At 50.6% G+C, this 14,426-nt stretch overlaps 1 protein-coding gene across 2 annotated transcripts in view; it reads left to right on the top strand.

Annotated features, from left to right (window-relative positions):
- STX2 (syntaxin 2) overlaps window positions 1-13,883 on the top strand; it is a 30,674-nt gene extending 16,791 nt beyond the window's left edge. The window contains exons 4-10 of one of the 2 annotated variants that reach the window (XM_044921009.1): window positions 1,605-1,679; window positions 3,141-3,214; window positions 3,752-3,860; window positions 5,471-5,544; window positions 5,655-5,792; window positions 8,393-8,503; window positions 13,134-13,883. In XM_044921009.1, the coding sequence (XP_044776944.1) occupies window positions 1,605-1,679; window positions 3,141-3,214; window positions 3,752-3,860; window positions 5,471-5,544; window positions 5,655-5,792; window positions 8,393-8,503; window positions 13,134-13,211 (659 nt within the window). In that variant the 3' untranslated portion in view covers window positions 13,212-13,883. Of the gene's footprint in view, window positions 1-1,604; window positions 1,680-3,140; window positions 3,215-3,751; window positions 3,861-5,470; window positions 5,545-5,654; window positions 5,793-8,392; window positions 8,504-10,180; window positions 10,262-13,133 lie in introns of those variants that run through there. The other variant, XM_044921010.1, reaches the window with a different exon arrangement.
- The last annotated feature ends 543 nt before the right edge of the window (window positions 13,884-14,426 follow it).

The following is a 14,426-nucleotide window of genomic DNA, read 5'->3' as shown; positions in this document are numbered from 1 at the left end:
AATTTTTCATCTTGTATTGCACCCCTTTGAACATAATGATCTCTCTGTATCTGATCATCCACTAACTGGTGCCCCTGGGGGTCTGTGTACCTCGACTAGTTCTTTGTTTGCCTGCCTATTTTTGGTCGGGCCCTGGGCTTTGTGCATAAAAGCTTGTGGCAGTAATTTGAGTCCTAGGATAGTATCTTCTTTTCTAGAAGATGATTTTTAAACATTTCTGACAGATGGCCAGGGGCAGCAGCAGTTCTGGGTCTAGTTTAGGAGGGTTAGATGAACCCTGTCACAGTCCCCTCCTCCGGGGCAGGGCCTTCAGCGTCTTTGCAGCTCTCCTGTCCTCTCCCCTGCCTCCAGCTTCAAGCCGCTCCAGTCGCTGGCTCCCCTTTCCGGGCGTCCTTCTCCTGGATTTCCTTACCTGACATTTTATTTTTTTATTTTTTAAGATTTTATTTATTTATTTGACAGAGAGAGACACAGGGAGAGAGAGAACACAAGCAGGGGCAGTGGGAGAGGGAGAAGCAGGCTCTCTGCTGAGCAGAGAGCCCGATGCGGGGCTCGATCCCAGGACCCTGGGATCATGACCTGAGCCAAAGGCAGACGCTGAACGATTGAGCCACCCAGGCGCCCCCTTACCTGACATTTTAGCTTTAAATGCCTCTAAGCAGATTAAAAACATATTTTGTCCAGCTTTCCTGGTTCTCAGCAGGAGTGTTGATCGTACCGCATCCTTTTCTCAGTGGTTCGAAATGCTCCCTTTACCAAGGATACCCTTATGGCTCTCTTCTGTCGCTTGAAGGGATCAGATATGAAAACGCCTCTTTCATTTCCCTCACGAGCACCTGAGCCCCTGCCTGCCTGTGTGAGCAGGGAGTCTGGGATCTCCTCGTCCTGGAACAGCCCAGGGCTTTCGTATCTAGAGCGGGGAGTGCTCCTGGGAAGTGCTATCTGGGGGACGGGGCTCTGATCCACCCCAGGCTCAGTCCTCAGTTACGGAGGCTTCTGTGCCCACCCCATGGCTCATAGCTGTTCCCCAAGTCTGCCGTGCCGTGTCCTCAGCTTGGCCGCACACATTCTCCGGCTGTGTGTGCATTTTCCTGTAGACTCCCGCACTGGCTCTCCGTCTCCAGACGCAGTGACCCGGTCTGGGGGTTAGCCTCAGCCTTCCCAGGGTGGGTACCAGCACTCCTGTGAGGAGCCTGCTTCGATTAGGTAGAGATGAGCACAAAGGAGATCAAACACATGGGAGAATTTCTTTCCAGAATACGATTAAATTTCTGCTTCCTTTCTTAGGTCTAGGTGTTAGTGACAGATTCAGTGAACTATTTTATCAGTTAATTGCTATAACCAGCTCTTCTCAAATGCAGGTGCACATCACAGTCACCTGGCGGCTTGTTAGGTCGGATTGCTGGCCGCAGGTCCCACACTGAGTAGGTCTGGGCGGGGCCCAGGAATGTGCATTTCTCCCAGGACCCCACCTGGTGCTGGGGCTCCTTGGTCTGGGAGCCTCACTTTGAGACCCAAACACTTGAATGTTCACCAAGAATATTGTTCCATTTAAGTTTATTGGATATTATAGCTTAGATGCCTTTTTTTTTTTAATTTTAAAGAAATAAAAGAAGAGCTTGAAGATCTGAACAAAGAGATCAAGAAAACTGCTAACAAAATCCGAGCCAAGTTGAAGTGTGAGTTTACAGCTTTGGCTGCGTGTAATGGGTGATGGTGGCGTATGGGTAATCTTGTTTCCTTTATAATCTCTTACTCTTGACATTTTTACAAGTCAGAACTGTGAGCACTATGAATTATTTGTATGAACTTGGAGTAGTAGCCTTTACATTACTCATTGTTCTAGAATTCTTAAACTACTGGCTCTGAGGACTGCCCACAGGGAGCTAAAGCTAATGGTTGTTAATCCGCAAATTTAGGACAGAAACACGAGTTTATATTCATCAAGGTTAATTAAGCATTTGCTTATAATAAATTGTTAATTTCTCATAGAGGCCTATTTTTATGACTTTTTTTTTTAAAAGATTTTATTTATTTATTTATTTGAGAGAGAGAGAGAATGAGAGAGAGCACATGAGAGGGGGGAGGGTCAGAGGGAGAAGCAGGCTCCCTGCCGAGCAGGGAGCCCGATGTGGGACTCAATCCAGGGACTCCAGGATCATGACCTGAGCCGAAGGCAGTCGCTTAACCAACTGAGCCACCCAGGCGCCCTATTTTTATGACTTTTTTTGCTGAATTGCAGATACTTGAGAAGGTTAATAGCTTTTCGTACGAATCTCCAGTTCTTCTTAGTTTCTTAAATTTGCAGGAGTTTAGCTTCCGGTGCTGGAGGTTCATCTCCAAGAGGTAGTTTCTGGGAGGTGTGGGCGTAGAGGGAGATGCTGGGAAGACACGCTTTATCTGATTGTTACAAAAGAGCATTCAAATCCAGGAAATCTCTGCGGATCAGAAAGAACTTTTGTCAGGGAGCATTTCAGACAGGTGGGGGCAGGGAGATGACAGCCCGAAGCCTGTGGCCACACCCTTCAGCTTTGCGCCCCCGGGGCTCCCGCCTGCCCAGGTGGCTTCATCAGCACATAAGTCAGTGTATTGCAGAACAGACGGATTTTCACCCAAGAATACAACCACAGTGCCATGATTATATCCAGTTATTTATTAGGAAATATCCCATCAGAATTTATGCTTCCCCAGTGTTCTTTGAATTTCTTTTTACAGCATGCTTGAACTGGGTTCCAGATAAGGATCATCCCCTGGGATTGGTGGCATGTCACTTAAAGTTTTTAAAACTCAGACTCTCCTTCCCTCTTCCCCCGCTAATTTTTAATTTTGGTTGGAGAGACCAGGACATTTGTCCATCACACTGGGCCCATGCCTCAGGGTTTGAAAGCTCTGTATCTCCTGTAGATGGATGGTTAAGTTCTCCAAACTCCATCAGTCAGGTGATTTCTTTTGTTTGTTTTTCTTTTAAGTGTTAAGATAGAACATCTGGTTTTATTTTGTGGTATTACCAACGATGGATATCATTATTGAGATCCATAAATTGATGAGGAATTGATAGGAAAGAAAAACATTTCGAGGTTTGGCTTGAGAAACCTCTGTTTTTTAGTTTAAAAGGTGACTCTTTTCCTGTCTGTTTCCAGCTATTGAGCAAAGTTTTGACCAGGATGAGAGTGGGAACCGGACTTCGGTGGATCTTCGCATCCGGAGAACCCAGGTTTGGTTGTCCGCCTCATCCAGACTGCAGCGATGAGAAGAATAGGTCTTTTTACTTCTTTCAAATTGAAAATAGTGCATCTTTATGTCACATTAATCCTTACATCTCTATAGATGACCTCCTTATTATGAAGAAAAAGTGTATTCAGTCCATCAACAGAGTTCTGCTCTGAAGAGCAATATTATCTGAATTATCCGAATCCCTGGAGTGTGGGGGGGTGAGGTCCTTCTAAAGGTTTGTGGTCCAGGCTGCTCCCTTCTGCTTGACAAAGGGGGGCCCAGCGTGCAGGCCAGGCCTCGTCCAGTAAGCCGGGACCCACGGGTGAGCTCGCATCACAGTGTCTGCGTCTGTAAGGTGGGGTCGCTGGTGGTGCTCGTGAGGCTCTCAGCCTGGGTTCTGTCGCAGAGTTGGCCGCGGCTCATCTCACTGGCTGTGTGAGGGACTCCCGTAACAGGTGCAGTTTTCCTGATGTCATGTTTTTGTATGTCACTTTCAGCAGAAATGATCGTTGTGTATTAATTTCTTCTGTGTTAATAGCATTCCGTACTATCTCGGAAATTTGTGGAAGTTATGACAGAATATAATGAGGCACAGACTCTGTTCCGGGAGCGGAGCAAAGGACGGATACAGCGTCAGCTAGAAATAAGTGAGTAAAGGAAAATGCTATTTTTGTAAAAAAACATTTTTCTTAAGGTCTGACATCAAAGTACTGTAATTTCAGAATAGTTATTCCATCTTTATTTTTTGCCAATATTGCAAAACCTAAAACCTTTTCATGACTTCCTGTTCATTGAATCACCAGAACTTTTTCTTTATTTACATCCTTTGGAAAATCCTTGGTGAGTGGACTTTAAATTACTTTCTAATCAGCATTATTTTTGGAGGGTTAATCAGATTTGGAAAACTTTCAGCCATTATCTCCTCAAGTACTTTTCTGTTGCCCCCAAACCTCTGTGCCCCGTCTGGGGAGACGGTCTCTGAGGGCTCACGGTGCTGTGTGTCTGGCGAGCAAGCGCGGACGGCCCTTTGCTCCAGTCTGCCTTGCAAGGACCCGTGTGGAGCCGTCAGCCTGGGACGGTGGGGCTCGGGCCTCCCTCCGGGCGGAGGGCACTTTGCTGACCGCATAAGGGTCCGTCAGGTGTGTCCGCTCCCCGTCAGAGAAGACCAGGGCTCCTCAGCTGTGGCATGAGCTCACGACGGGCAGTGCGCACCTCCCCAGGGACCTGGGGAGCCCAGAGTAGCTGCGAGTGTGAACCTCATCACATGGCATTTCAACATATTGACAGAGACACAGTTATACAGCACACCAGTGACGTGTGAAGAGTACAGGTCAGCGGCTTTAGTGGGTTGCACAGCCGATGGTAGAACATTCGTCGCTGCAGAAATGTGCACCCACCATCAGTCGCTCCCCGTGCCTCTTCCCTGGAGCCCCTGGCAGCCACCAGCCTCTGCCAATTCGCCCGTTTTGGACACTTCACATACATGGAATCATGCAATTTGTGGTCTTTTGTGACTGGCCCCTTTGACTTAACACAGATGTTTTGAGGTGCGGCCGTCCCGCGGCCTGACTGAGGCTCCATCGTGCGGACAGGCCACGCTGGGTTTACCTGGGCCTCAGCTGACGGACGTTTGGTCATTTCCACTTTATGACGATAAGAATAATGCTGCTGTCAACATTCACTTTAAATGATATTTTAATTATTATGACAGTCATTTTACTTTGTCTTTTGTGGCACAAATTGTAAAAAATAAGAATTATCAATTGAGTTTTTCCAAAAACCTGTGAATGTATTTCATAGAGAGCATTAATATATTTAAACTCAAGGAAAAATACCAACAACCAACACATAACAAGTGTTAAAGCGTCTGATTCTAATTATTCAGTCTTTATTTATGACTTTCTAGTCTATGCTGATAACATACCCTTTATCCGTAAGCCAGAGTTAAACTTTTAGGAAAACGTGTGGCACAAAATTACATATGATGTCCTCCTTGTAGTTGTTTCTCATTCATACTCAAGTTAGATTTTATGATTCATTCCAGTTATGAGGTTCTACATGAGAGTTTCCTGATTTTTCCTCTTTCTTAGTCTTATGTCAGTTTCTCTCAACATTAACACTCTTCTAAGAAAATACATTTGAAAGGTTAGAAAAATGTTTAAAAATGTAAACTCAGGTTTTAGTTGCTAACTTACGGTTGAAAGAGTCGTTTATAAATGTTGGCACGTTCTGAGTGGAGTTTATGTTCGTCTTGCAGCTGGAAGAACCACGACGGATGATGAGCTGGAGGAAATGCTGGAGACCGGGGGCCCTTCTGTCTTCACGGCAGACGTGAGCGTCCGGGAGGCCGCGGCCGCGCGCCCACATGTCCCTGCCTGCGCCTCACTCCCAAAGCGGCCCTGAGTTCATCAGTATTTCTTTTTTGTGTTTGTTTTTCAAAGATTATATCAGATTCACAAATTACTAGACAAGCTCTCAATGAAATCGAGTCTCGTCACAAGGACATCATGAAGCTGGAGACCAGCATCCGGGAGCTGCATGAAATGTTCACGGACATGGCCATGTTCGTGGAGACCCAGGTAACTGCACACATCTCCCCATCTCCAAGCGGACAGCAGGCATTTGTGAAATCTCCTGTCGGATTCCCACGTAGCCGAGGAAGCCAGCATTTTGGATCCAGTCTCAAAATTCGGAAGTTGATTGCAGTGTTACTGTGAGACAGGGATGCTGGCGATGGCTTCAACTTTCAACAGTGAGGGACCGGCTTCCTTAAATGCTGTGTGTCCACAGGACAGCCGACTAGGCCACCACAGGCAGACTGTTGTTCAGGGAGATTTTTAGTGAGACGTACAAATACTGTGCTGGAACTGTAAGCGAACAGGGAGATAGAGTCTCACGTGTGTACATCCCCCTCTGTATAAGCACAGTTCTGTATCACGCACACGCGTGTACGTATATGGCATGAACTCGGCTCCGTAGAACAGTGTTCGCAGAAGGAAAGAAATCTACCAAGTAAAATAACAGTGGGACTGTGGGGGATTTTAATATTCTTCTCTAAAATACATGTGTTTTCAAGTATTCTATAAGGAGCATGTATTAGAATGATAATTGGGAGAAACATTTAAAAGAATAAGCCCAAATCTAGGGTACCGTCCGTGACACAGCTAGAAGCCTGTGGTCACTGCGTGGTGGTGTTTCTTGGTTTGCCCAATGACGCAGGCGGGGAGGGTGTGGAGGTTCCCCTGGGAGAGGATGGAAGGAATGTAGACAATTCCTCACAAAATACAAAATCCAGTGTCAAATACAGGCTGGTGTGTTCTGACTCTTGGGACCTGAATCAGGCCCTCCGGGATGTTTCCAGTAGGGAGTGAGGCCTGCACGCGGCCGCTCATTGATTCAGGGGTTAGGATTCGGGTGACGCCTGCGCCGTGGGAGGGTCGGTGTCACACATCTTCAGTAGATCGCGTCCTCACGGCCCTGAAGGCTGGTTTCAGGACCTGCTCTGGCAGGAGCAGTCTGGTGAGAAGTTTCTGGATTGTGTGAGGGATGACAGGAAGTCCATCCTTGTACGGGATTCATTCTCCATGTGTATCACTGACCTTTTGAAGAACACTTTATTTTGAGGACGTTTATCATAAACTGGAAAGCTCAGGTGCTGTGGGATTGGTGGGAGAACCCAACAGCCCAGGGCAGCGGGCGGGGGGCTCACTCTCACTGGCCTGGGTGGAGCCCTTGCCTTCCCGCGCCGGGAGTCTGCCAGCTTCGAATTTTCAGGGAGAGTTCCGAAGGGAGCCGCTCGGCAGTAGGGACCCTACGTTGTTTCTGTGATTGTGAAAGATTTTCGAGTACCTTAGACTTTTTTTTTTTTTTAAGATTTTATTTATTTATTTATTTGAGAGAGAGAGAGAGCACGAGATGGGGGAGGGTCAGAGGGAGAAGCAGACTCCCTGCCGAGCAGGGAGCCCGATGCGGGACTCGATCCCGGGACTCCAGGATCATGACCTGAGCCGAAGGCAGTCGCTTAACCGACTGAGCCACCCAGGCGCCCCCTTTTTTTTTTTTTTTTAAGATTTTATTTATTTATTAGAGAGAGAGAGCACGAGATGGGGGAGGGTCAGAGGGAGAAGCAGACTCCCTGCCGAGCAGGGAGCCCGATGCGGGACTCGATCCCAGGACTCCAGGATCACGATCTGAGCCGAAGGCAGTCGCTTAACCGACTGAGCCACCCAGGCGCCCAGCTTGGTGCCTTTTTAAAAAGATTTTATTTATTTATTTTGAGAGAGAGAGAATGAGAGAGAACACATGAGAGGGAATAGGATCAGAGGGCGAAGCAGACTCCCTGCCGAACAGGGAGCCCGATGCGGGACTCGATCCCGGGACTCCAGGATCATGACCTGAGCCGAAGGCAGTCGCTTAACCGACTGAGCCACCCAGGTGCCCCTCGAGTACCTTAGACTTTAATCGTGACGGTTCTACACCAGATGTGTCGCGTTAAGCTCCCTTAGGAAAAGGGCTGCGTTCTTAGCTTTGTGTCCAATGCATGCTGTCGCCTCCTGTCAGACCTCGTGCGCAGTCGGAGCCCCGGGCGAGCTTGAGTCTGTGCAGGCGTGAGGTAACGGTGCGCCGTTTTCCACCGCTTCTGTCACTGCTGCAGGGTGTGTCTGCCGTGGATGGAGAGCCAGGGGCCGTGGCCTCTCCCCTCACACCTCCCTGCACTCGCCTCACGCCACGCTCTTCCCGAGTCTCGTCAGCTCAGCGTCAGATTGTACGCTGGTCTTGGTTCTCGGTGTTGGAAAGAAAGCACGACAGGTTCCGCCCATTAGAAACGATGTCGTTGTACATCGTGTGTATGTGCGTGCCAGGAAGGCGTTGGCTGCCCGCACCTTCCCCAGGAGCGCACATATGGGAGCACAGCTCAGAAGGTACCTGACACGCCTCTCAGCAGCCTGTCGCCCACCCCTCTCATCCCTGTTCATTCTTCATAAAATGTGAACTTTGATGACTTTGTCTTGGCATGTTTACAGTGTCCTCCTCTGTTTGTAAATGTGAAAAACATTCGGTGTCTGTTACGTGCACATTACGTCCATGTGAAGACTTTCTCGGTGCTCCGTGGCTGTTGTAAGATACGCACTCAGGTCTTTCGAAAATGTCCTCTGAGTCTGGAACTTTCTGTTTTAAGGGCGAAATGATCAACAACATAGAAAAAAACGTGGTGAACGCCGCAGACTACGTAGAGCATGCTAAGGAAGAAACGAAGAAGGCTATTAAATATCACAGCAAAGCTAGAAGGGTGAGTTTGGTTTTAAGAATTAAAGTGCATTCTTCTCTTCATTTGGCTTTGAGTGTAGTATGTTGATGTACCCTCCTTACCAGGTAGTCCAAGAAATAAGTAATTCCTCAAGTTCTTACTTCACTTTGAAACTGAAGTGATTATTTTGCTGAGCAGTTAAAGGGTGCGCAGGTAAGTGTGGTGACTGTGACCCTTCGTATTCCGTGACCCCACGTTTCTCCAGAGACTGCTGTGTCTTGGCCATTATCTGGAGGGGGTGTAAAGCTAAGGGGACTGGAATTCTAGAAGCCGTTGGTCACACATTTTGTGCAGCGAACCCTTGGCTCTCCGCTGGGGTTGCTTGCCAGGTCTCTGGTTTGGAGGAAGAAGCGCATCACCGGGATGGGACTGCGGCTGCCGTGGGGCCGCCGCGTTGAAGCTTCGTGAAGGGGCTGTACCGTCCTTACCCTGAACCCCGCGTGCGTGTGAGCAAAGCTCTTCTCAGAAAACAGCGACGCGATGGCATTAAGTTCTGACTCAGGCACAAGAAAGCTCTCTCCGCATTTCACGGGTGTCCTTGTCCGGCTGCTTGGGTTCTTTCTGCCCGGGGTGGAGAAGGCCCACACGAAGCGCCCGCCGCGGCTTTCCGTCCCGGGTGGAGGCTGTGTGGGCTCGCGGTGCCCTTCTGGCCGGGGGTTTCCATGCGCTGCCCATGGAGGCCTCGGAAGGAGGCGGCTCCAGGGCGCCGGGAAGACAGGGAGGGCCGCGGTCTGGGCGCGGAGGCCGCCGTGCCGGCTGTTCGCGGCCTCCCGTAACAGGCGCGTCTGGCCTCCACCGTCAGCCCACGGAGCTCGGCGCCCTGCTTTCCCCTGGGCGCGTCTGAGCGTGTTCGTCGTCTTTGAGACACGACAGTGGTCTGTGTCATCGCTCTTTAAAATACCCCGACCCGAAGTGCGGTGATAAGGTCCACGCGTGAGTTCTCAGCCTACTCCAGGCACACCGAGGGCTTCTCTGACGGGGTCGTTAGCAAAGGACCGGTCCCTTTGTTTCCCTAAGGAGCGTGTCAGTGCAGCGAGAATTTTCCTGAAAAGCTGGTTTTACAAAGACGACAGGCCTCCTGTTAAGCGCGGCCTCCACTGCTGAGGAGGCCTCATCGGACGGTGTCCACTGCTGAGAGGGGTGGTGCCCGTGTCCAGCCCTGTCGCCATCTGTCCAGTGACACGGCTGAGCCCTGACATCACAGGGCTTGTCCACGCTGCTTGCTCCGCCCCTGGACGGCCCGCTGCCGCATCTGCTCAGACCTCGGCCGTCCGTCCCCACGCAGCTGCCTGGGCCCTGGGGGGCAGCCGGCCTGGGATGCTGTGCTTTCTGGGGTGGAGGCTCTCACCGCCAACAGCAGAGGAACAGGGAGCGAGGGGGGGCTCATCCGTAGCTCTGCCTGCGGGAACATCGCTGCCTGCAGACTCACCGTCTCACTGATGGGACCCGATCGCCTGAGTTCTAGCACCGTTCATCTCCAAACAGTCTCACTTCGTTCAACTAAAAACCACCATCTTTAAGAACTAAAAGCTGTCAAGCAATCAGATGTCCTGTGACTTAGATTTTGAAGCAGCTTCCTGTGGATTGTTTTATTTTCAGTGAATGATGTCTTCTAATGTGGTAGGAAATTACCATCATCGGCCTGCTTTCCTTTGACAGAAAAAGTGGGTAATTGTAGCTGTGTCCGCGGCCCTGGCTGCTGTAATTGCCCTAATTACTGGTTTATCAGTTGGCAAGTGAGGGTGTGGATCACGTCCGTGCCCCTGCCAGCCGGCAGTAAGTAACAGCTCATCCGCGGACTGACTTCCCCGTTAGCCGGTGGTCAATGCACGCCCGCTTTTAACGGACTTAACCGTCCTAGCGGCCCGCCCTCGGGGGAGCGGGGCCGGCCTGTCGCCCGGGGTGGCCGTGCCCGGCTGCCTCGCGCACTGGGCGTTCGCAGGCTGCAGGTGGGGCTGCAGGTGGGGCATCTTTCACCGGAGGCCTCGTCCTCACGTGGCCGTTAAAGCCTTGCGTGCAGCTGTGGGGGGCCCCCCCGCCCTCAGGCGCCCGCACTCCGGGTGGCGGGTGGTGGCCAGAGCCCCGAGGCACTTAATGCTTTTGTGTGCCTTTGGGAGTAACGGCAACAACTGAAGGTTGCTTTGTGAGATCTCCTCCCTGGGGGTCCTGGCGGGGGGGCCTGGGGGCCTGGGGTCAGGGCAGAGCTCTCCGGGAAAGCCCCTCGTCTTGCTGGCGGCCCTGTGTTGGCCGCACGTGGTTTTCCCACCCCCGCCGAGGAGAACAGACAGTGATAAAAGTGTCTTATTTTTGTTTACTGTGTTCACCTTTCTCCAACCTTCAGTGCATTCTGTGTTTTCCTTCTGGTCTCCTGTGCGTTTGGGAGCCTCCGCCCCGCTGAGCGCTCCGGCTGGAGGGCCGGCTGGTGTGCTGCACCCCTCATCCCGGGTCGGTCGGCCTGGTCCTTCCGAGGGCCGCCGGCTGGGTGCTGCCGGGTGGTCCCGGGGGAGCCCCCTCTGCGGCCAGGAGAGCGAGCTCAGACGCGTGACAGATGCGAGTAAGGAGGCCCGTGTGCTGTGGGCCTGAGCTCCGTCCCAGTGGGAGCCGGCGGCCCTGAGCCCGCGCAGTGTGGTGGTCGCGGTCCCCGCAACACTCGATCACTCGGGAAGTTGTTTCAGAATAGGCTCCGGCCGCTGCGTTGGTGGAAGGTCGTTCTTTAGAAGGAAGGAGGCTTAGCACTCTTTTTATTTGGACGTTTGCGTGATCCTCACGATGCTGTCCTGTTAGCTCTGCTGGAAAATATGGTGTCTGTGTTTTTTTTCGCTAATGTAATTGCATTTAAAAATATTTTTATAATTGCTTTAAATACATGTATTTTCTTCGTTTTTCCTGGTGGTCATAATATGGTTGGTTGAATGTGGTTACACTAAAGATTTTAAAATTAATCTTTAGATTGGACCCAGGGATGCTGTTTGGTACTGCCATCGAGTACAAGCAGGTTTTTCCGTGTGATTTTGCGGGGAGCAGTGGGCTTATCGCGGGTGCTGGGCCCAGATGCCCGGTTTACCCTAAGGTCTTTAAAAAAGAACACAGAACAATCCTCGTTAATAAAAACACACCAACAATTACTCCGTTTGTACAAATGCAGTGGTTGATAACTGTAGCTCCGTGAGCGGCCCTGGTTGCTGTAATTGCTGTGTTCGGCAGAGCCCTCCGGTAGGCCAGGCTCTGGACTGTAGGAGGTAATCCGAGTCCCCACAGCCCTGCAGCCTGGGTGGGACGCTTGATTTCCTGTCCGAGGAGACAGGCAGAGCGTGCCCTGCCCGTGGTTCTTTATAACTCAGGACAGGATGTTCTGACGTAACTCAGAACAGGGTTGGCGCCCCGGGGTGCGCTCTGCCCACTGAGAGGAGGGCACGCGTTTGGTTGGAGCTGTTAGCAGGGTGTTAGACGAGAACGGCTGTGGCATCTGGGTTGCAGGAGGCCAGCTGTCATGGAATTCAGGGGAGCACGCCCGCAAGCCAGCGGGGAAGGAAGGACACACGTGCGCAGTGCCGGACCCCGCAGAGCCAGCCCCCGGGGTGCGGAAAGAGCTCACGTGCAGGGTGGCCGCCTCTCCCAGGGACCCCAGGCAGCGGCACTGGAGCTGAAGGGTGGTGGCCCACGGGAAGGACGAAGGTATTGCAGGCCTAAGGAAAAGGCTGTCCTCAGATCAAGGTGCTGAGCGGAGTTCTCGGGGCCACAGTGCTCACGCCCGGAGCGCGCGCGGGTCTAACGGAGGGGGCCTGAAGGCGGCGCTCCCTACCCTGTGCCTGGCAGAGCTGCCCCAGGCCTGGCCGCTGAGCGTCGGGGCCCGTGGTGGGGACGGAGCCGCTGCAGGCCGGTGCCGGCTCCCCCGGCGGGTTTCTCCAGGGCCCTGTGGCCTGCGTGTGCTCTGCGGTGGTGCAGGTGAGGAGTCTGCCGTCCGCAAAGAGAACTCCGGGGGCCGTGTGGGCCCCGGTGCCTTTCATCTAGTCCTCCTCCACCGGGCAGGCCTCCTGGGCCAGACCAGACGCCTTAAGCCGAAGGTGGTTTAGCTCCAGCTGTGCAGGGATGCTTGTTGGCTGAGAAACAAAGCCAGCTGTGCTCGTTGCCCGGCCTCTGGCTGGGGATGCGGCGGAAGACGGGTCAGCGGCGTATGGTTTCTCGCACACGTGCACACACCTCAGTGTAAAGACACGGGCAAGTAGGATGTCAGCAAACGAGAGTCATTTAAAGTTTTGAGAAGATGTGCAGGACGTCCGAGGAATAGCAGCTTGTCGTTTCAGTATGATCAGTAGAGAGCGTTCGTGAAGGACCCACACGGTGCCAAGTGGACGTGCCTTTCCCTCCAGAGCAAGTCGTCGTTGTCGTCATCGTCGTCGTCGTCACACCTCTTTTAAAACTACATCCCCTTAATTTAATAGACACGTGTGCGTAACTCAGAGCTCTGCTGGTGGAGCTTTCCTTCCCCACCCCTCCCTTTTCTGTGACCTGTAAGACTCGTATTTTAAACTCTCAGATTTTGTTAAGAAATGACATTAGTGATTTCTTTCTTTTGATACCTTGCAAATTAATGTTTTTCTTTATCTTGCAGAAAATGATGTTCATTGTCATTTGTGTAACTGTTTTGCTTGTGATCCTTGGAATTGTCCTCGCAACAACGCTGTCATAGCGATGATGTCCTGAGGGCCACTCTCCTTGGAGCCAGACCACAGCTGCAGCAGGTCCACGCCTCCCGTTCCTTGCCTGAGCCCCAGGCGCTGTGACGTATGGCGCTGGGTGCTGATCTTTTCTTAGTGAAGGCGAGGGGAAAACTCGACGGGATGCATCGTGCAGGGAGGGTCTGTGAGCAGGATGGGCATGCCCAGTTACCCCCAACGTCCCTGGACTCGGAACAGCACATCACCAAAATGTAACAATGTGAAACTTAACTTCAGTGGCCTTAAAATAAGGAATTATTGAAAATTTCAATTTTTTTTTTTATATTTCAGTGTTAAAAATACATGTGAAGTTTAATTAGGAATACTTTATGTTAGGAAGGTACTAGATTTCAGGTCTGAGCTTTCCTTCCCCACCCCCTCTCAGCTAACATGCTAATTAAGAGTCGGTTTTGTACTGTGTTTAATTCGTGTTTGTTTGGTGTTTGCAACAAAAACGTTTATCGTCACAGAGCTGTTTTGTAAGATATCTATAATTTTAAATGTTTATAAATTGTTTAATATATTAACATCTTAATTTACTCCATTTTTATATATTGAATATTGCCTTTTGAAAGAGTACCCGTAATATCAATAGAACCAGCTTTGCACGGTTGTTTACAGTTTGCCTTTGGCAAAGCACATGTCAGTTGCAAAGCCCTGGAAAGCCTTTCAAGTGCCTGTTGATACTGATTTGTGAGGTTCCAGTGCACCTGACCCCTCCAGGACAGTCCCCGTTCCTGTGCTCATCTCCACGGCCCGAACTCAGACATCAGATCCTGCGCTGTGAAAGGCCACGGCCTCTTGCTTGTTCGTTAGAAATAAGGTCTGTGCGTCCCTGTTTACATTAATGAGGGCTGAGTTTAGGATGGTGAGAAGACCAAGAGTCAGTACTTTCTAAACTCATGGCAATTATTTCCAGACGTTAATTCTTCTAAATGTAAACTGTTGTACAGGGTCCTTAAATGCTCTTGTTAAGTACTTACTATTCTGCTGAACTTCAAAAGTGAATTACCAAAGTTTATAGGAATCTATAGTTAAACATTTTATTGCTCATTCATGTTTTTTAGTATAATAATATGGTTTATTTTTTGACTTGTAAAATGTATGGGATCTCACTAGTGAGTGGGCATTTCGAAGAAAGCTAGTCAAATTGTAAATAAATGTGAAGGATGTTCGAAATGTCACAA

Source organism: Neomonachus schauinslandi, chromosome 14 (genome assembly GCF_002201575.2).
Source record: "Neomonachus schauinslandi chromosome 14, ASM220157v2, whole genome shotgun sequence".
In the NCBI taxonomy this organism is placed as follows: domain Eukaryota; kingdom Metazoa; phylum Chordata; class Mammalia; order Carnivora; family Phocidae; genus Neomonachus; species Neomonachus schauinslandi.
Note: the sequence above shows the minus strand (reverse complement) of the source record. Positions and strands in the feature narration are given on the sequence as shown.